Source organism: Thunnus thynnus, chromosome 11 (genome assembly GCF_963924715.1).
Source record: "Thunnus thynnus chromosome 11, fThuThy2.1, whole genome shotgun sequence".
In the NCBI taxonomy this organism is placed as follows: Eukaryota; Metazoa; Chordata; class Actinopteri; order Scombriformes; family Scombridae; genus Thunnus; species Thunnus thynnus.
This window is the reverse complement of record NC_089527.1, coordinates 20436536-20456355: the sequence shown is the minus strand read 5'-3', so window position 1 is coordinate 20456355 and position 19820 is coordinate 20436536. Positions and strand designations below refer to the sequence as shown.

The following is a 19820-nucleotide window of genomic DNA, read 5'->3' as shown; positions in this document are numbered from 1 at the left end:
TATTAATTAATTAACTATTATTATTATTTAACTTATGTTGCATTTAATTCTACTGTGATGTCTGTGAAGCCTCTTCAAAAAAATTATAGCTAAACAGAAAAAATAAAAATATATATTTGGCTACTTGAACGTGTCGTCATCTTTTTGCGACTGCGCTCACCGCTCTCCAGGAAGCAAGACTAAAAGGTAAACAAAAGTCAGTTGTATTAAATTAATAAGCTGTCTTTCTTGTGCTTACATGGTATTCTTACACATTTTCGCGCCGTGTTATGTTTGCTGTAGTCTCGCAACAACCACTTAAAGACTTCAACGGTGTCAAGCGTCTGTAGAGTGCTGCGGCTAACGTTAGCTTGCTAGCTGAAGGGTTTTTTTTACAATCGTTTGGATGTTATTGACACTGATGAAATGTCTGACGTGTTTGGTTTCAGCTGATTTCAGGGCGATTTGGTTGGCCAAGAAGGAGCGAAAATAATGTCTGGAAGTTTTTATTTTGTCATGGTCGGTCATCATGACAACCCTGTGTTTGAGATGGAGTTCCTGCCATCTGGCAAGCCTGAATCAAAGGTAAGAGGTGTCTTTATTAATCACACCAGCATTCAATCCAGCACATCTTGTGTTGTCCAATAATATTAATAATAATATTAAACTTCATTTATATAGCACCTTTCTTAAAACAATGTTTACAAAATGCTTTACATACATACCCAAGGAGACAGTAATGTAAAATTACCACAATTAAACAAATAATAGAGCTGAATAATAGAAAAATAAAGATAAAACAATAATAGTGTTTATAAAAATAGGAATAAAAGGTCATACAAGAGATAAGCAGGTCCAAAAACAAACAAACAAACAAACGAACAATTAAAAACAGATGGAACTCCACAGAAACACAAATGCCCCAAACTGGCCCCAAACTCCCTAACAGCAGTGCATAAGGAGTGATTCACACACAAGCCTGCCTATGTAAGGTCATCCACAGTCTGGGTGCCTTTAATAGAGAAAGCACAGTCACTTTTATACTTGATCCTGGACTTTGGAACAGCTAAGAGGGCGTTGTCTGAGGATCTTAGGCTATGTTAACAGGTCAGCAATATAGCTAGAGGCTATACCTGGCCTTGCTTTCAGAAAAATCAATAAAATATTAAAATCAATTCTAAATCTTAACTGGTAACCAGTGCAGATGTGCTATGATTGGGGTAATATGGTCTCCATGTTTGGTGCCAGTTTAAATCCTAGCTGTGGCATTTTGAACAAGCTCTATCAAAAAACAACAACTGTTTCTACCTTTTTATCAACCTATAAAAGGAAAGGTTTTCAATTTTTGGGTGGTGGAGGAAAAAATGATTAGTGGTGCTATTCACTAGAGTAGCCATAGCCTACAGCATAACTGTGAGGACACAGTCTATGAGGCATGTGCACCACACTAAACTGCCCTCACTGTAAGTGGTGTGATGTCTTAACAGTCATTTATAGGAAATGATACTGCCTGTTCATTTATCTTGTTTGATAAGTTTTGTTTCACTGATCACAGGATGACCACCGTCACCTGAACCAGTTCATTGCACATGCAGCCCTGGATTTGGTGGATGAAAACATGTGGCTGTCCAACAACATGTACTTAAAAACTGTGGACAAGTTCAACGAGTGGTTTGTGTCTGCCTTTGTCACCGCAGGACATATCCTTTTTTTCCCTACATGATGTGATTATTCCCTTTTATTTCCTGATAGTACATTAATTACTCACAGAAAACTCATATCAGAAAACACTGTTGCAAAAAAATACATATGTCTATTAATGATGCTAATTGGCACCATTCATGTCAAGTGGTCATATGTACAAGCGAAACTGTTTCAGTGTTCATATGGGCACCTGACTGTTGTTTTAAGACAGACTTGAAAAAATGTGAACCTGTCCTTTAAGGAATTTAATGTCATGGCTTTATTTTCTTTAATTATTTGCCATACATATAAGATTCATCATGCTGCATGATGTACGACAAGAAGATGGAATCAAGAACTTTTTTAATGATGTATATGATTTATACATTAAGGTAAGTTATCTTCTATTTGGTCAAAATGAGGTAACACATGGTCTTTTTTCATCCTTCAGTGTTTGAATTTAATATTTATTCTATCTTTCAGTTCGCAATGAATCCATTCTATGAAATCAATGCACCAATTCGCTCAACAGCTTTTGAGAGGAAAGTCCAGTTCCTTGGAAAGAAACACCTCCTGAGTTAATAACTTCACATGCATAAGGATTTGAATGCATCTTGTCTATTTGTTGTACATACATATACACTAACACTTGTTTGATGTCTTTTAAGTTTGTCGTCTTTTTCTGTTTCACAAATGTAAAATGTGTTCAACACAGATGTGGATTTTCTATAAAGCATTTTCTTGTCTGATGTAGTTTCTAAGGTGTGGGTGTGGTTACTGTATGTTCAGTGAGGCATAAAACCTTGAACATATCCCAAGAGTGTTTGACCAACCATGAAAAAAAACATGCAGATTGTTACCCACAGTCTCATTCCTTCATGTAGTTGAGTACTTTGTGTTATCTAAGGCTCTACCAGTTTATGCACTGTATCATTACAATGAATAGAAAACACAACAAAATTCAGTTGAGACCTTGTGGTAATAAACTTTTTTATGTATTTTGAGGCTACAGAACATACTTTAAAGGACATTTCTCAGGGGGTTTATTTGTCATTTGGCATACCAGTAATACAGCTTTGAATCTAAATAAAATCTCAAGGAGAAACAGTTAATGTAAATGAATGGTTCACGATTTTAAACACTAAGCTGTGGAGAAAGAATTTCAACTGTAAGTATAAAAAAATGTTTATAGAGTGTTTTAAAGATCAAAATCAAAATCATTTATCATCAAAATTATTTAAAGCAATAAACCTAACAAAAGCCAATACTTTTTTTTACACTTTAAAACTCCTCAAGGGAATATTCCTCTTATAGGTTGATTCAGTGATTTATAAGGTAGAAACAGTTTACAAAATACAAAAGTTTCCAGAAACTTAAATACACCATACGCCATGCATGTTAACTTTGCTTTAATATTTATCATCTACTGGGGATCTTGTCCCCTCAGTGCTTCCAGCACAGCCATTATCTATTCATTTTGCAGAAATGTGCACAAACAAGACCTAAAGGTGCAATAATCACGACAAGCCTCAATTTGTTAGTTACACAAAGTAGTGCCTTAGCTACTTTATAATTAACAGAAATAAGATTATTGGGATGTGTAAATTATTTCAATTATGCAATTATTTTCTGACCATACAGACAGGTGACAAATTAAAAGAAAAACCAACATTGAGTGTTGGGCCACCATGTGCTGCCAGAACAGCTTCACTGTGCCTTGGCATCAATTCTACAAGTCTTTGAACTCAACTGGAGGGATGAACACCAGTCTTCCAAAAGATGAGGTGTTTTGATGATGGTGGTGTAGAGTGCTGTCTATCATGCCAGTTCGAAATCTCCCACAGGTGTTCAACTGGGTTGATATCTGGTGACTGAAGGCCATAGCATATGATTCACATCATTTTCATACTCAACAAACCATTCAGTGACCCCTCATGCCCTGTGACTTGGACCATTGTCATCCTGGAAGAGACCACTCCCATCAGGATAGAATAGTTTCATCATAGGATAAAGGTGATCACTCAGAACAACTTTGTATTGATTTGCAGTGACCCTTCCCTCTGAGGGGACAAGTGGACCCAAACCATGCCAGCAAAATGCAAAGGTTTTTCCTTTAATTTGTCACCCGTCTGTATGTAGGTCATCACTTCATCGGCATGATCACATTTGGAAGTGAAGTTTAGAAACCCTATGATAATTGCACTCCCAAGGTACACAGTGTCCCATTATGAATAACCTTAATGACAAAATGGACCCTTTGACAGTTTGAGAGGGAAGTGAAACCTTTTAAACATATGGCTTCTGTTCTGCCATCACATATTTTAGTTTCCCCACAAGTAGTCTTGGGCAAACACAAAATGTAGTTTGTTTTTCTGCTAAACTAACAGCCTGACCTTTGAACTGTCGCAGAGCTGAGTGAAAGATTCAGTGCTTTCATGTTTATTTGTAATAAGACTGGGATGAATTTAGTGTTTCCTCTCTCTCCTTGAACAGAAGCCCCTATTAGCATTCAAAACTTCAACGGTACAGCAAATCATAAATCCATTAGCATATTCTGTTTAAATAAGATGTTACTACAGCATTGTACACCTACAGCCTCATCACATAACAGGCAATGACAGCAAAATAATGTTAATGATAACCACTGCATGTTATGAACAGCAAGTGGCAGCAGAGCGAGGCTTTCTGTGGAGCTTGACTGTGTCCGTGGGGATGAGGTGGTCCGTTCTCTCATCCATTGCCAAAACTCTACGTACTGCCTCCTCAAAAGCCACTGCTACATTAGTGGCATCCTTCGCACTGGTCTCATAATACGGAAAGTCGCCGCTCTCCTGGCACCATCGCTGAGCCTCCTCCGTAGACACCTGCCTCTCTGGCACGTCCACTTTGTTGCCCAAGACCACGAATGGGAACTTCTCTGGCTCCTTGACATCTGCGTAGTAGATGAACTCCTTCTTCCAATTTCCCAAGTTGAGGAAACTCTGGTTGTCATCTACGCTGAAGGTGAGCAGGCAGCAGTCAGAGCCACGATAGAAAGGAGTCCTCAGGCTGCGGAAGCGCTCCTGTCCAGCAGTGTCCCAGATCTGTAGGGTAACCTGGTGGCCATCTACCTCCAGGTCCTTGTTGAGGAACTCCACACCGATAGTGTGGAAAAGGTGTGCATCAAACTTGTTAGTGACGTAACGATTCATGATCGAGCTCTTTCCTACACCGCCATCACCCAGCAGGATGACTTTCAGCAGGGATGTTTTTGTTGTCATGGCTGTTTACGTCTGTTCGACCACTTTATGATGAATGATCTGTTGGAGAGACGCAATGTGTTAAAGTTACTTTGTTATTTACTGCACAATAACATGAGTTCATTTTAGAATAAAGCTGTTATACCCATTTTATTTTGGCACAAACACATGATTTGCCTTTTTGGCTCACCCCTAATTGATTTTGGCCTCTTCCACTTGTCCAGATCATGTGCTGTAGACCCTGGTCTTTGGTCACATGCCCATCTGTTTAATGCTGGTGTAAACAGCCATGTAGCCAACGCTCACCCAGCTGTAAACACAGTGACAAGCAATCAGTTTCCTGATAACAGATGGCCCAGGACAGCAGGTACAGCTGGAAAACCCCGCAACATAAAAGCACTGACGGTATCTGCTAATAAACGTCCAATACACTTCTACCAGTCTAGGACTCTATAAAAGTATGAAATACACATGTTGTAAAACGCATAACTGAAACATGTAAGCACACAACGAGCAGCTACGGGTCTATCGGCTAGCTAAAAATAGGAAAACAAGCGAACACAGCTGGAGTTTGGTTCCTGCAATATACTAGGTTCACTTTACAGCTAAATTGCTAGTCACGTACCTTGTATTTTGTGCCAGGAAGCTGCCAAGACAACAAGAGATAAATCACGAAATAAGTGAAATGGTGTTACTGCATATGTTTGACAGCTCCTAGCCTTGGCGTGGCTGGAAATAACGCACCATTTCCTGGTGTAACGTAACTACTCCAAGGCTCGGCGCTAATGCTGTTAACAAGCTAACGGTGGCTACACGGACAGCCCGTGATCACGTGACAGAAACAACCAACGAGCTTCGTCACCACCAGAGGGCCTCGTTTAGCTGCCGTGTGATAGCAGCCCACTTTGTGACAGTTAAAAATCCACTCGACTTCTGGGGAAAACTTTGGTTACACAGGGAATTCAGATCCTCTTTTGAGCAAAAAAACTGTACAAAGGAAATAATCCAGAGGGGCACAATAAGTAAACCTGCTTCTGTAAATGTTTAGAATAATCTGTATATTGGTATAGACTGGAAAAAAACATGATTATTACCCAGGATTTTGTTTTGTTTCAAATAAGGTGCGAGGGGTGTCTGAAAATATTGCACAGGTGTTATCCAGTTAATTCAGATATTGTAAAATATAGGATAAATGTTGACCCTCTGTGTACCTTCTGTCACCACACAAATGAAATGACAACTTCTCTTTTGGGTATGAGCTTAATCTTTTTTTAAAACAGAAAATTAGATACTCAACTCAAACTCAAAACTGAATGTATTCTATTTGTTTGTTTGTTTGTTTTTTGTTGATGAAATGCCTGTCAAGAAAATGTATGTTATTAATCTTATTTCTTTATTTGCAAAATTCCACATACACGCCAGCAAATTTGCAAAACAGAAACCCAACCTTACTGTCTTCATGCCCTAGTTAAAATCCTACCTGGACACTAAAATACTGCACAAACTCTAAATCTGTGAAAATGTAATGTATTCAATTTGTATTTCTTTATTGATGTATTCTGATATGTGCACTACCTTGAGCATACATTGCCTTGTTACTGTTGTGGGAATAGTAAATTTAAGTTCCATTGTGTAAATAAAGTTAAAAAAAAAAAAAGAACAAAACATTGGCTGCAGTTCCCAGTTAACTTCCTATTTGTTACATGTAACCAAATGTGCACTGATCATAGGCACTGATATACTGGTATGGTAAGTAATTTGACACCACATAGCAATATCATAATGTAAAAATGCTCCAAAGTCATGTATCCTCCTTTTTTAGCTTTGTGAATGTACAACAGTATTTACTAAATGCTATATTTGTAGGCTATGAATATGCTCTTTCTGCAAAGTGGATTAGTTCACTGTTGTTTTAGCTATTTTTACTGACGCAGTGACATCTAAGCAGCATTCTAAAGTTATAAATGTAGTGAAGTAAAAAAAAAGACTACAGTGTTTCCCTCTAAAATGTAGTTAGTAGAGTAGATACGAAGTAGAATAAAATTGAAACATTTAAGCAAGGCCCAAGTACTACATTGTACTTGAGTAAATTTAGAGACGCACACAAGTTTCTTTTCACCAAAAATGTTATCATGAAAGCATATTTTTCAAAAATTCAAGTTGAGTGTAAATTGACATAAAATTATTCTATTTGGAAAATGCTAACCCTGGTATCTATAAATGTATGGTTCATTTGTGGCGGCATTTCTTCAGTCAGCAGATTGACTTTCCTAAAATTACCACCAATAATTTGTCATATTACCTTAGATTTTGTCTATCACATTGTAATACTAGCTTATGATACCGCCACAATCTATTGTGGGTGACACGATCAAGCATTAGCATCCAGATGTAGTCATACGATATGTGTAGAAAAAAGGAATGATACACTGATTTAGAAAAAAAAAACAGATTTAATGTAATAGTACAGTATAATATGAAAGCAAAATTTACAGCACTGATACTTTTTATCATTTCAACTAATCAGACTTCAAAAAGTTATTCATCTAAGATTGCATTTCAGATATAATTCACCTAAGAATTCACATTACATGTCAAAGATAATTTTCAGTTAACTTCAGCAATGCACAACAAAGGACTAAGCACAATAAGCACAATACTGTTAAACATATCTAACAGACAAAGGTGAGCATTTCTATTCCTGAGATCTGAGTTATCTGTGTCGAAAGACAGGATGGAGAATATAGCAGGATGTAGCAGCATGGTGATAACTTAAACATGCATGCACTGTTTGTACATAATCTTCCCTTTAGGTTGTGTGTCTGTATCTTTATGTGGATGTCCTGAGGCTAAGCCATCAGAGAACAATGAGAAACTCCACAAGAGACCATAATACGGACAGGAAACAGGAATCCTTGACATGTGTCAGTTAGGGCAGATTTTTAAATTGTTGATCCGGGGTGGAGTTTCTTAAAAGACTGGACCATCATCCTCTTGACAGGGCCCTGAGGTCAGCACAACATTGTCCAGCCCGATCTCTCCTCCAACACCTCCCCCACGCTGAGCTTCGAAGATAATCTGCAAGACATTGAAAGCTATTATGGCACCTTTAGGTTGTAGGTTACTGAGGTATGTGAACTTTACAGGGGTTGTCTTTCAAATATACTGCAAACCAAATGAATTTAACATTTTAACAAGTAAATGACTCACAGATTCTGGGGCCACCTCTTTCCAGGCCACAGTGAGGAGCTCCGTCTGCCAGCCCTGGTCTTTGCTATGGCTCTGCTCCCATACAGGGTAAGCATTGTTATCCAGCAGCACTCTGAGAGCCCCCACGTTGTGGCCCACCACACGGTAGTCAAATGTGAGGCAGAAGCTGCCCTGCTGAGCCCGGTCACTGAGAAGCAACTTCAGCTTGGCCACATCCTCTCGCTCCCCTAGGAGCCCACTCATGGCCATGTAGTACTCAGCACCTGAATATGTTTGTAGCACTCATAAGTAATTGTATCTGAAAGCATCTTAACTAATATGTGATCTTGCAGGATATTCATCATGTTGTTACCATTGTCATGATAGGCTACACTCCAGTCCATGTCATCAGTCTTGTCTTGGACCCACTCACATGCTCCTTGATCAAAATTGCAATCCAGAATAAACTCTAGAGGGTGAAGTGACAAGAGCGCATTAGCAAATTAGTCATATGCAGCAGAGCAGTCATTATATAAGGATGGCACATAAACTGACATTTGTTTACCTTCCTGGACTGGTGCTATTTGGATTACTTTTACTTCAGTGGTTGGGCCAAACACTGATTCAAAGTCCTCTGATACTGCGTGTAGAGATTAAAGGAAAAAATACATGTGAATACATTAATTTCCAGCTAAATACCCTTAAAAAGGCTCAGTAAAGGATCAGTAAATTATAAAAGCAGACAAAACTGTCAAGATTACACTTTTAAATAAATAAAAATTGACAGATTTTTTTTCTATGAATTCCTTGTAAAATATGCGATCTTATAAAAAAAAAACATTCCAAAATAATTTGGCAAAGAGATTTTCCCCAATGAAACAAAAGCCAGAAAGGGGCTTTTAACCAACAGGTGTAGACCTGCCCAGCTGTCACTCATTCCTTCAGATAGAACTACATCTTTAGGATACAGCCCCCCAAGCATTTTAAAGCTCTTGCATCAACCCACTGCCATGGCAGGCAGCTTTAGACAGTCAGACGAGTGACAGCTGGGGGTTATTGAACCTGCACAGCCAGAGTGGGCTAGAGTTAGAGGGGGCTCGAGTGCTGATGACAGACTTTCGTACTAGGAGTCAAGTCTGTTTGCACAACAGCTGTTTTGGGGAAAACATAATAAAAGGCTTGGAGGCTTTGTAACCTCCCTCCCTTCTTCACCCTCCCTCCCAGGAGATGGGAAGCAGAGCTGTATCCCAGGGCTCTCACATGCCGACAGAGTAAAATTCCTCCCTGGAGGTGATGGATGTCTCGTGGGCCTGTCTTCTCTTGCTATCCGAGTTCTTACACAGACTCGGGTGTTTCCCTAAAGATCAAGATTAGTGGTGAAAGGCAATCTCATTTTTTGGGTTTCTAAGTGAGAGAGGCATCCCACTGCATGAACCATGCTGCCCAAATTCAGGAAAATGCCTGAATTTCGTGCCATAAAGTCCATATACACACACAACAGAGACATGAATGACATTTGCAAGATGCCATTATGTCTATAATTGCTGTCTTTTACATTGCTGGGGCCTTCATAAGATCTTTATTATTGTTTCCTTTATATATTGTGGATTTTAGTCAATGGTTTAATATTATGAAAGAATTTTGAAAATGTGTCAGTTTTCTGTAGCGTAGAGCTGTCAGGATCAAGGGTCAGTGATTTTATTTTAAAATGTTAAAGGACATGACATCATGACACTAATAATGCTTATGGTTCTTTATGGAAATAATCAGCAGGGCTGGGACATCTCTGACTAATCAGATTGAATCTGTCTTAGCATGCTGTTCACTAAAAAGATCTGTTTATTTAAGCACAACAAATGTCGGAAATGTGTCTTTCACCTTTGTTAGTAGCATCAAACCCTCCAAGAAGCCTGAGGTCAACAGGAAACATGAAGCAACAAGCCAATTTCTTCTCAGGTCAAGAGCTTAGACCTGACCTGCTATTTCATACTTATTAGACTAAATTTTGACTAAAAACCCCCCTAAAAGTAAAAAATCGATAATTGTATTCAGATGCTTTGTAGACAGTAGAACAAATCTGTAGAAACATACTGAGTTTGTTTAGTCTGGCTAATACATTGAGGACCACCCAGAATGTCAGAAACAGACTTGCACTTACTGAAAACATCCCCCCTTGGATTGAGCTGGTTGTCTTCCTCTTCCTCCTCCTCCTCCTCCTCTTCCTCAGGAGCTCTCTCCTCTTGTCTCTCCTCGGTGGGGCTGCCAATGTAGACCTCTCCATCATAGTCAAAAGGCTGCTGGCGGACCTTAGGAGGCGGTGTCACGACTGGTTCAGGGATAAGGTTTTTGATGTCCTCAGTGTCAAGTATACCTTCCAGAATCCCGGGCCTCACTTGGGAGTCTGGGATGACTGCAGACAGGAAGAGGAACTGGATTAGACATGTGGAACCGCAATCACTAGTGGGAACTTCAGTATTTTACCATGGATTCAGACGCGTTTGTTGTCATGTATTTGGCAGCTGCTGTTGTTAAATAAAACATTTTCCTGCAGTTCATTATCAGTTCATGGATAAAGTACTTTACTTTTCCACTAGAGCAGTATGACCAAAGACACAAGACAAAAGACAGGAACATCCTACGACATGCACAAGAAGCATCACAGAAAGATTCATTGCGCATCACTTGCATCAGTTTCTGAAATGCACAAGCATTTTGCCACATAAGTACTGCATATAACGAGTCATGCTGAGGATTCCAGGCCTAACATCAAGCTGTGTGTGCTGTGGACGTACAACATTTCCAGCCATGAGCGAGAGAGAGTTGGGGGGGAGGGGGAGTTCATAAAAGTAGTCAAGAGGAGGGGATGAATGGGGTTGCAGAGCAGGGAGTGAACAGCGGAAGCAGAGTCTTGGATTCCACAGTCTCACCATTGAGGAAATCATCTGCACTGCCTTTGTCTCCGTCCAACGACCTCTGATAAAACGGCTTGACTACAAAAAATAAAGGATCTTCATTTACACTGAGAGCCCTGGCCTATACACTTTTTATATTATTTGGCTACATGAGGCATCACTTGTTAATTTTCTGGGCCTGGTTCAAAGAGTAAAACAAAACTTTTTTTCTTCCTTCAGATGGCTTACTACCATATAGTGACATACAGTATTTACACAGGTGTGTTTTCTATCTGTAGCTCTCTCTTGCTGTACATCTGTAAAGACAGCAGGAAACCGGCCTTGGCAGGACTGATTTTTGCTGATGTTTTAAGAATCAAAATGAAATATATGGCTGTTAAACTGCTGCTGACCTATTGGACTGACTGGGAAAGGCCTATGTTGTCTAAAACATTATGAGTGTGTTTTATCTATTGTGAATGGCTTTATTTGACAAGTTTTAGCACATATCAAAAGGCATCCCTGAAATTAATGGTTTCATAATTCTGTGTAGCAGATCTCGGATCTCACCAGAACATTCAAAGCCATTGCCTCTGAAGCCAGACTTGCACCTGCACTTGTAGGATCCTTGAGTGTTCAGACAGACAGCATGGTGGCTGCACTTGCTGGTGCCGGCTGCACACTCATCCAGGTCTGGAATTGGAAGAAGCCTATTTGTACCTTGAGGAGCATAGTTGATTGCAGGTGTTTCACCTTAATATACTTGTGTACCTTACCTACACAGTCATATTTGCCGTTAATGTATTTCAGATCATAGCCATCCTGGCACTTGCAGTAGTAGCTGCCAAAGGTGTTCACACATTGTCTGTTGTACGGGCAGAGGTTCTTCCCAGTTACACATTCATCAATATCTGCAAGGAAACAAAACAGAGGATTTCATATTTGCACCTTCAAAACATGAACATGTTGAACCTTTTAGCAAAATATGTCACATTAGGCACAGTCCCCTACTTTTGCTTTTTTGGCATTTTTTGCTTCTTTGCTAATTCTCATCATTGTCCTGATGGAGTAAAAACAACCATCTGATTCCTGGAAGCAGTGCTTCCACTGAGTTACTGATATTGTTGCGGATGCAGTGGAACCTATATATAACACTAGTCATACTCCAATAATGCTTTTGAACTTGATACAGTGCCAAATATTCATAGTTGTCTGCCTATTTCTTACAATTACAATTTACAATTTACAATTTCATTTAGCAGACGCTTTTATCCAAAGCGACGTACATCTGGGAGCTGATACAACACATGCAAGGCTCTAGTCGGGAGGTTCTGAAGAAGTTTTTCTAAAGAAGTAATAATCGTTACTCCTATCATTAATCCTATCATTACATTATTTTACTTCACAAATTTCACAAATGTTTTATTGTTATGTTGTGTATTGTATTGTCTTAAAGTCTGGGCCTGTCAGTTAGTTGCCTGTCATACCTACTGCAGACTCTTGCAGTAGTTGCTACTCTGCCTTCAGCTGAGGCTGAATTGGTTCAAATCTGTAACTTGACTTATTAGGAACAACTTTATACTTTATGTGAAATCTATATTTGTGAATAACGTACTTAGGTACATTGTCAGAGTCGAAGTGTACTTTTTCTGGGCTTCTCTTTTTGACTTCTGTGTTGGATCCATGGAAATTCTGAAATGTACCCCTCTGTAACATTTTTATTACTCCCTCTGTGTTATCAGTATGTCAGATTGGCTCTGTCACAGCTCATGCGGTTTTGTGGGAAGAACCGTAACCTAATTGCATCCATCTGATTTACAAGCCAGGCATGCAAAAGCCGAATAATAGAATCTTTATAGAGTTTTCCACTATGCATGAACTTCCAAGCCAAAGTCAACTCCTTTTCCTTCTGTATACCTTAAGGAAAGTTATTGCCCAATCTGTTTTTTCACTCTTGCTTAGGCCTGCCTGTAATTGTACATCATGTCTCTAATTGTACATCATATTTGACATAGGTTTTCCTTACATCTGTTATCGTGTGAGTGTGTTTGCTCACCTACACAATTCCTCCCATCTTGCCCCAGTTGCAGCCCTGCGGAGGGGCACAGGCAGCGAATCTCCCCCTGTACTTCTTCACAACCATACTGACAGTGAGCAAGAGAGCATGTCCTTGAATCTACATGCAGGAACACCAACACAGAAAAACCACACAATTACAGATATGCAAACTTTGCAACTTTGACAACCTTTATGTTTCCTTCTCTGGGTATGCACTGACAGCAGTTCAATGAGACTCACTGGCGCAAGATCCATCTGGCATTAACATGTATCCATTGAGACAATAGCACTTGTAACTGCCATGGGTGTTCATGCAGCGATGTTCACAGGGACGAGGTGTCAGGCCACATTCATTCAGATCTAGAAAAAAAAAAGAATTTTCTGAATTTTTTCACCTGCAACATGTGTTAAAAATGTAAGTTTTGATTTAAATAGAATTTAATGAAACATAGGAAATAAGTTTAGAAATAAAATACACCTTAAATTAGTCAGTAAATTGAATTATCAGCTGTAGCCACTTTGACCCATGTTTTCCAGACCACTGACCCTTAAATACCCACCTTGATTACAAGTCTTTCCGGTGTATCCTGGGAAACACTTGCATTTGTTGGGGCCAACACACTCTCCATGCTTGCAGCCGTGCTCACACTGAGCTGGTAAAACATTTAACATGAAGAAAATACCATCAGAAATGTCGCTAGTTGGAGAATGATGGATTAGAGTCAAACCACATATTTCTATTATGCAGGCAAGGTTTTTCAATCTAGACTGTCATTCCCTCCACCGTTTCTGGGTTAGGAAAATATTTTTCATGAAAAGAATGTTAGGACACAGTGTATTGTGGCAGCACATTTAGTTTCTTCTCTATATATTTTTTTCTCATTCAAAACTGGTTGATATTTCCAAACCATCATTCATTGATTGTAAACGAGTCAGTCAAGCTAGACTAGTTCTTACCTTCACACTGTCCTTTACTGTTTTTCTTCCAGCCATAGCAACACTCCAGTCTCCTGCCATAGCGACACACACCTGGTTGGTTTCCAGTAAGGACTTGTCGGTAGTGCCTTTGTAGAGGAAGAGAGGAGTAGAGGGTAAGATGTGTAATTTCACTGTCTTAGCAATATTTATAGCTCATGTTGGACATTACATAGCAAATGCAAACGCAATGTAACACACAAAACAATGATGTAATGTTTAAGTTATTACAAATCTAAAGTATATTTAGGATGTAAAAAGAGATTCTAACTAAGTTCTCCCAAATGCAGGTTTTCAGGCGTCCATTTCTAATTATGGTCCTAATGGTAGTGGTGTGAAAACCTAAACAACCTAAATAAAGTGTCCCTTTACGGCCTTCCTTAGTGATAAAAGTAGGACTCCCTGTGGAGCAACAGCCGGCCGGCAGGATGTTGGCTACAGATGGAGAAAAACACACTAATCAGACACTTCCTGTGCTGCACATCGATACCTCATGCACAACCCTATATACTCCTTTCTTTCACCTTATCTTTATCCAATTTCTGGAATCAGATGAGAATATACTGTTAAGTTATTCTCAGTTGCGGTCAGCATGTCAGCATTACATTCAAAATAACCTACAGTACACAGAGATTACATTACATGCATATATTTTTAACCTGTAAATCAAATTAAGATGAGAAAGTGCCTTTTGCCATTGACTTAGTAAAAAAGTAACTATCTGGAGATCAAAGTCACACATCCAAATCTGACTTTACAGCTAATGTCAGCTGTCATCATCTTTGACATCAAGTTCAGTGCAAAACTCTAATATCCCAGATGTTTGAGTGTAGCAATGGCAGCATCCTAAAAGCAGCCTTGGCTCCAGTGGGACTGGAGGAATCTGAGACTTGATAGAAATCAACCAGAATAGCTCACATGAGAGGGGCTCCTAAGTGTGACAGGTGCTCTTCAGTTATTAACAGCTGCTGTGCCACATATCACTGACACACTGTCATAACTCCCATGGTTCTCTGGTTGTCTGGCAGTCGGAGCAGTGTATACATACCATCAAAACAACAGTTATTCCTGTAAAGATTTAAAGCACTTATTTTAGTGCAAAATAGGGGGTTCATGCTACTCATTAAGTGACATCATGTGGGGGAACTGGCAGTTAAAATGGTAGTAATTCCTTTTTTTGGCCACAGTCAGTGGCCCTAATTGTATATCATCCTATACCACAGGCAACATTTTTGGTGTGTTATCAGTACCAGCACATTTCAAACTCATTGCAGTGAAATAGTAACTTTATACAACACAGAACTTTATCTGACATTGTAACTAGATGTCTTTTCGATTCTTTACTGAGCAAATATCCAGGTAAAGTTACACCTGCTGCAGGTCTCAGGGTAGAAACATCAAACACTCTGTTGCTTAAGTTTATTGACTTACCTATGGGGCTCTGCACTACTGGAGGAGACGTGGAGCAGGAGAAAAAGAGCACTGACCAAGGTGAATGGCTGCATGTCTGTGATTGTGAGCAGCCGGAGCCGACTTGTTTTCCCACGGGGCTGACTTTGGTTGCTGTGAGTTTCCGACTATTGCTCCTGGGAGCCTATGCTCATTAAAAGGCTTAGGCACAGGAACAGGTCTCACAGTTGAGCCTTTACACAAGGCACGCCGGATTTCATGTATTTCCAGAACACAAACTCAAAATCTCCTCCAGGGGAAAAATCTCTCTCTTTCTCTCCCTCTCTTCAGTGCAGCAGCGATACTCTGTGTCGCATAATTTGCTTCCTCTTCTTCCTGTCTGAACTTCCAGAGGTGGGTTGACACTGTGAAATGACACTGCACTGTGAGAGATAGGTTGTGACTTTTGGAGGTAGGGGTGGGTTTGTAAGGGGGGTGGGGATTATGTTTAGGGGTGCTCCTCTCTTCTCTGAAACCCTATATAGGACCACATGAAACTCTTCCTGTGAGTCACCAGAGGGGAAAATCTTACTGTTGTATAAATGTCATCCTATTGATCCTATTTTCTGTCTTTTCTGGGATAACATAAGCTTTACATGCATTCATTGCTTGATGTCCTGCCCGCCCCATATTTTTTTTTTCTGTATAATTAGCTGTATCAGCTAATTGTGGAACTCAGACATGCATAGGCCTGTCATTAGCAGCTGCAGCCTGCTTTGATGTCTTGCACACAGGTAGCACATAAAGCTCTGCGCTCTCACAGATGCTAATTCCAAGTTCAGCCATAAAAATGTTTAATGAGTTTTCACGCTTTCAAAGTCAGCTTCAACATCTGGTCCTGCTCCTCTGGTCCGCTCCTCTGTGCCCTCAGAGATGGACAGGTGATGTTTCTGTGGGAGCTTCAGTTTAGTCTACGTTTGTTGTTGAAATACTGCTCCAAGGAGGTCATTTCTCAGTTTTATTTAAACTTTAAATGTCCAGTGCCACACTCACAAAAAAGATGGCTCAGAGCGATGATTTGAAAACTGCGATGAAATTGCACTCAGATGAGGAGGAAGTCTGCAGTTAAACACTGTAGTTGAGCTCAACAATTCAGGCCTGTGATTATTTTGCCAGACATTCACGACAGGAGAAATCTTTCAGCTCGCTTAACTATGGTTATATTTCATTTTGTTTATTATGGGGTTTATAGAAGGGTCAAAAGAAATCCAGTCTGGACATATTAATGTGATATAACTTTGAGCTTTTAAATCTCCCCCGAGCAGAGCACAACAATAACGATGAACCCAAACTCATATTCTTGAATCCACATGCAGCTATTTCTAAATGCTAATACAGGAGGCCGGGGGGTCAAAGGAAGTTTGGTTGCTGGGAAGCAGGCAGCAATCACTGAAAATATGCAGTGCTGAGCAACGGTGTAGGTAGAAAGTAATATCTGCTAATAGAAGAGTGAATATTCAGACAACCTCTGTGAACAGTAACCATTACAATGATGTGTTCTAACCTCAACCAAAGTCTTTAGTTGTCAAGCCTTTACCATAGCTTAAGTATATCGTTTCCTTGCCATGACCACGACCTGCCTGTATCCTTTTCCAAGTAGTTTTACATTGTTAACCATAACCATATTACCTTTGGGTAGTTTCAAAAAATTCAATTTTAGGAGGACCAGCATGTATTTTTTTGAGTTAATTGAATCATTTGGAAAAGTTTTCACAAAAGCAAACTTTTAGTAAATAGAGGTATAGCGGTAGGCAGGCTTACATAAGCAGTGTTCTTTTGCAGTGATTTACGTAGGAGTAACAATAGTCATAATTCTTCCATGACAAATACGGGGTTAATTTGGGTTTACAACATATGCTATGGAGGGAGACGGAATGTTAATCCAGGGAAGAAATATGTGCTGTATTCTAACAAAACAGTGGCTGGTTGTGTGTTATCTGTACAGTGTCAGGCTCTACCCAGTGTTTTCACATTAAACTAGAATGTAATTGATTGTGTATAGTATAATTCATGATATTGTGTACAATCAGTTTTCTACTATTATTTCTATAATTATAGGGCCCTGTGCCATTTGGCATATCCAGCAATGCTGTGGTTAACTCCTGTGCTGCTCGATAACACACATTTCCCCGTCTGTCCCATTTCTAGTCTGCAACCTGACTCTATATGACTGACATCTCAAGCATGTGGGTCATGCAAGCACCATGGTATACATTCAAGCTATTGGTGCTGTTATGTTAGCTGTGTGGGTGTTGAACTGGGGTAAATGTATAGGCTGCTGGCGCCTCAACTCATGTGGCCCTGATCAAGCCGTTATTGTCAAAGCAATAGCACCCTCATCTGTCCAGGAGAGTGTCCAAGCCAGGACAGCAGGATTTCTGTGCAGTTTGGTGGCTTTTGGGCCTCTGGTTAACAAATATGAACATTCAAAACTGATTCACTGTATGTGAATGTATTTTGAACAACTGAAAAACATAAGGATTGCTTAATTAATAATAGTTATAAGGTGCATCACGCTGCTGGGATTTTACAAATCCAGCTGTAAAATTATACTTTGCACTGAAACAGATGTTCTTTATTTAACATTACACCCTATGTATACACCCTGTTGCTATATGATATTAGCACATAGACAAATTTAGAATTGGCTTGGTGCCTACTGTAAATTAATTCTCCCTCAAAGACCACAGAGATGAGAGTCTGCCTTTATTATTCTTTTCTCATTTTTCTTCAAAAAACCTTTGTACCAGGAGGGGGAGACATGACACATTGCACTTGCCAGCACATCTAAAGAGCCAAGGGACAGACCAAAGACCATGTGTCACTATAAATGTTTGCATGTAATTTACAAGTGACTGAGTTTGAGTTTTTAATGAGAAAATCCAAAGCAGATGTTTTTTAATTGTACAGAAGAAAGGGGGATTGCTTTATTGACCATGCATATCACTTCATTGTCTTCTTGTTTGTTTGTTTTAAAGTAGTTATCTTGATTTGTGATTTAATGTGCTTTGCATATATCAGAACAGGAAGCTGTTTGTAAATTGAATTTTACCAGGAGCTCAGTTCTATTAAGTGCTCTGTCTCTTTTCTGTCAGCAGAGGTCCCTGTCTGCCTGCATACATGTTGGATTGGCTGAAGTAAGCTACATCATATCCTGACTGTGAACACAGGTTTAGGGCATATTACAAAGAGAGATGGCTATTGGTCAGTGGGTTTACTTTCTTGTTTTGTGTAGATATTAGTGTGTAGTTCTGAACAGAAAGGTTAGTTTTAGCATTTTTGTTAGTGCGTGTGTCAATACTTGACTTTGGCTTTGTCCGTGTATTGTCTTTTTTGTCTTTGTTTCCTTATGTTGTAAAACTGGCTGCAAACAGTACAGCACTTTGTAGAAGCATTGCTACCCTTCAGGAAGTTTGCCCCCCCCCCCCACACACTTCCTAGAATTCACTCAGGCAATACTCTCCTCTCACTTAAATTGGCTCCAGGGTTGCAGACATGAGTCGATAAAATTCTAATTTGATAATGCATTTGTTACTGAGATTAGCAGACTCCAGTAACAACAGTTTTAACCCTTCCCCCCCCTGCAAGATGCATACTCTTTTTTTGAGGACATTAGTCTCCTTTATGTGGGGACAGATATTCATCCGCTCACTGTGGCCCTTGGCACATTGAGCAAGGTTTTTACTATAAAAGGAGAAACAAGGCTGTTGAAGAGTTATTTTGAAAGCAATGTGTGTGCACAACCACATCCTGCCCTGAGTGGGAGATGACATGAGCAACGAATGCACCGCAGAGAATACTGACTGCTATGAAAATGGGCCACTGCTCATCAAATATATTGCGATACACTATTTGAGGTAATGTGTTTAAATGTGTTTGAAAACTGCTGAGCTCTGACCAAAGTCTTTATAAAAGCCACATTTGAAAAGGCTGTGTGAAACAGCCATCGCCTAACTTAAAAAACTGATTAACTATTAGAAATAAATCTGGCCTCAAAGCTTCAATATCCATCATGCTCATCTATTTTGTGCCACATTTGACAATTTGGAAGGACATACGACCAAACAAGTGATTACAATGTTGCATTGACTTTGTGCAGGTGCTTTCTTGTATGAAAGTGGAAATACATCAAACTGTGAAGAAACGATAATAATCAAGTGCCACATGATAGCGCAAGACAGAAAAACTATCATTCTACAACTTTCTGATATTGTTTATATTTCCTACATTCGGTGTCCAAAAGATGCTCATCTTGGGTTTTTCATTTTTGTGCTCGTAGTTGTAATTTTATGGCTCTGTCCTCTTCGTGACCCAACAGAATCCTCCTGTAATCCAGGTAGATCTCACACGTCCAGGT

The 19820-nt window shown here is 39.6% G+C and overlaps 3 protein-coding genes across 4 annotated transcripts; 1 reads left to right on the top strand and 2 right to left on the bottom strand.

Moving 5' to 3' along the window:
• The first annotated feature begins 90 nt into the window (after positions 1–90).
• trappc2 (trafficking protein particle complex subunit 2) lies at positions 91–2415 on the top strand. The gene is made up of 5 exons (XM_067603699.1): positions 91–186; positions 429–564; positions 1535–1683; positions 1973–2054; positions 2146–2415. Exons 2-5 carry the CDS (start codon positions 472–474, stop codon positions 2242–2244), a joined length of 423 nt encoding a protein of 140 aa, XP_067459800.1. The 5' UTR covers positions 91–186; positions 429–471; the 3' UTR covers positions 2245–2415.
• Positions 2416–2631: 216 nt separating this feature from the next.
• On the bottom strand, positions 2632–5742 carry rab9a (RAB9A, member RAS oncogene family). The gene is made up of 3 exons (XM_067603698.1): positions 5527–5742; positions 5092–5211; positions 2632–4961 (listed from the first exon to the last, which is right to left on the bottom strand). Exon 3 carries the CDS (start codon positions 4920–4922, stop codon positions 4314–4316), a length of 609 nt encoding a protein of 202 aa, XP_067459799.1. The 5' UTR covers positions 4923–4961; positions 5092–5211; positions 5527–5742; the 3' UTR covers positions 2632–4313.
• A 1592-nt stretch (positions 5743–7334) lies between these two features.
• egfl6 (EGF-like-domain, multiple 6) lies at positions 7335–15856 on the bottom strand. Of its 2 annotated transcripts, XM_067603689.1 has the most exons (13): positions 15446–15856; positions 13997–14103; positions 13600–13692; positions 13280–13399; positions 13038–13157; positions 11758–11892; positions 11552–11674; positions 11018–11080; positions 10249–10500; positions 8656–8730; positions 8464–8559; positions 8112–8374; positions 7335–7979 (listed from the first exon to the last, which is right to left on the bottom strand). In XM_067603689.1, exons 1-13 carry the CDS (start codon positions 15517–15519, stop codon positions 7872–7874), a joined length of 1629 nt encoding a protein of 542 aa, XP_067459790.1. In that variant the 5' UTR covers positions 15520–15856; the 3' UTR covers positions 7335–7871. The 2 variants fall into 2 exon arrangements, with proteins under 2 accessions (XP_067459790.1, XP_067459791.1); XM_067603690.1 differs by lacking the exons at positions 11018–11080; positions 11552–11674.
• Positions 15857–19820: the final 3964 nt, after the last annotated feature.

What these genes read in the sequence shown, in the direction of transcription:
- trappc2 (XM_067603699.1), top strand. Translation starts at nt 472, where the DNA reads ATGTCTGGAAGTTTTTATTTTGTCATGGTCGGTCATCATGACAACCCT. An exon ending in CTGGCAAGCCTGAATCAAAG is followed by an intron (nt 565 to 1,534) that starts GTAAGAGGTGTC and finishes CACTGATCACAG; the next exon opens with GATGACCACCGTCACCTGAA. An exon ending in TATATGATTTATACATTAAG is followed by an intron (nt 2,055 to 2,145) that starts GTAAGTTATCTT and finishes TCTATCTTTCAG; the next exon opens with TTCGCAATGAATCCATTCTA.
- rab9a (XM_067603698.1), bottom strand. Translation starts at nt 4,922, where the DNA reads ATGACAACAAAAACATCCCTGCTGAAAGTCATCCTGCTGGGTGATGGC.
- egfl6 (XM_067603689.1), bottom strand. Translation starts at nt 15,519, where the DNA reads ATGCAGCCATTCACCTTGGTCAGTGCTCTTTTTCTCCTGCTCCACGTC. An exon ending in AGTAGTGCAGAGCCCCATAG is followed by an intron (nt 14,104 to 15,445) that starts GTAAGTCAATAA and finishes TCCTCTACAAAG; the next exon opens with GCACTACCGACAAGTCCTTA. An exon ending in CGGCAAATATGACTGTGTAG is followed by an intron (nt 11,675 to 11,757) that starts GTAAGGTACACA and finishes TTCCAATTCCAG; the next exon opens with ACCTGGATGAGTGTGCAGCC.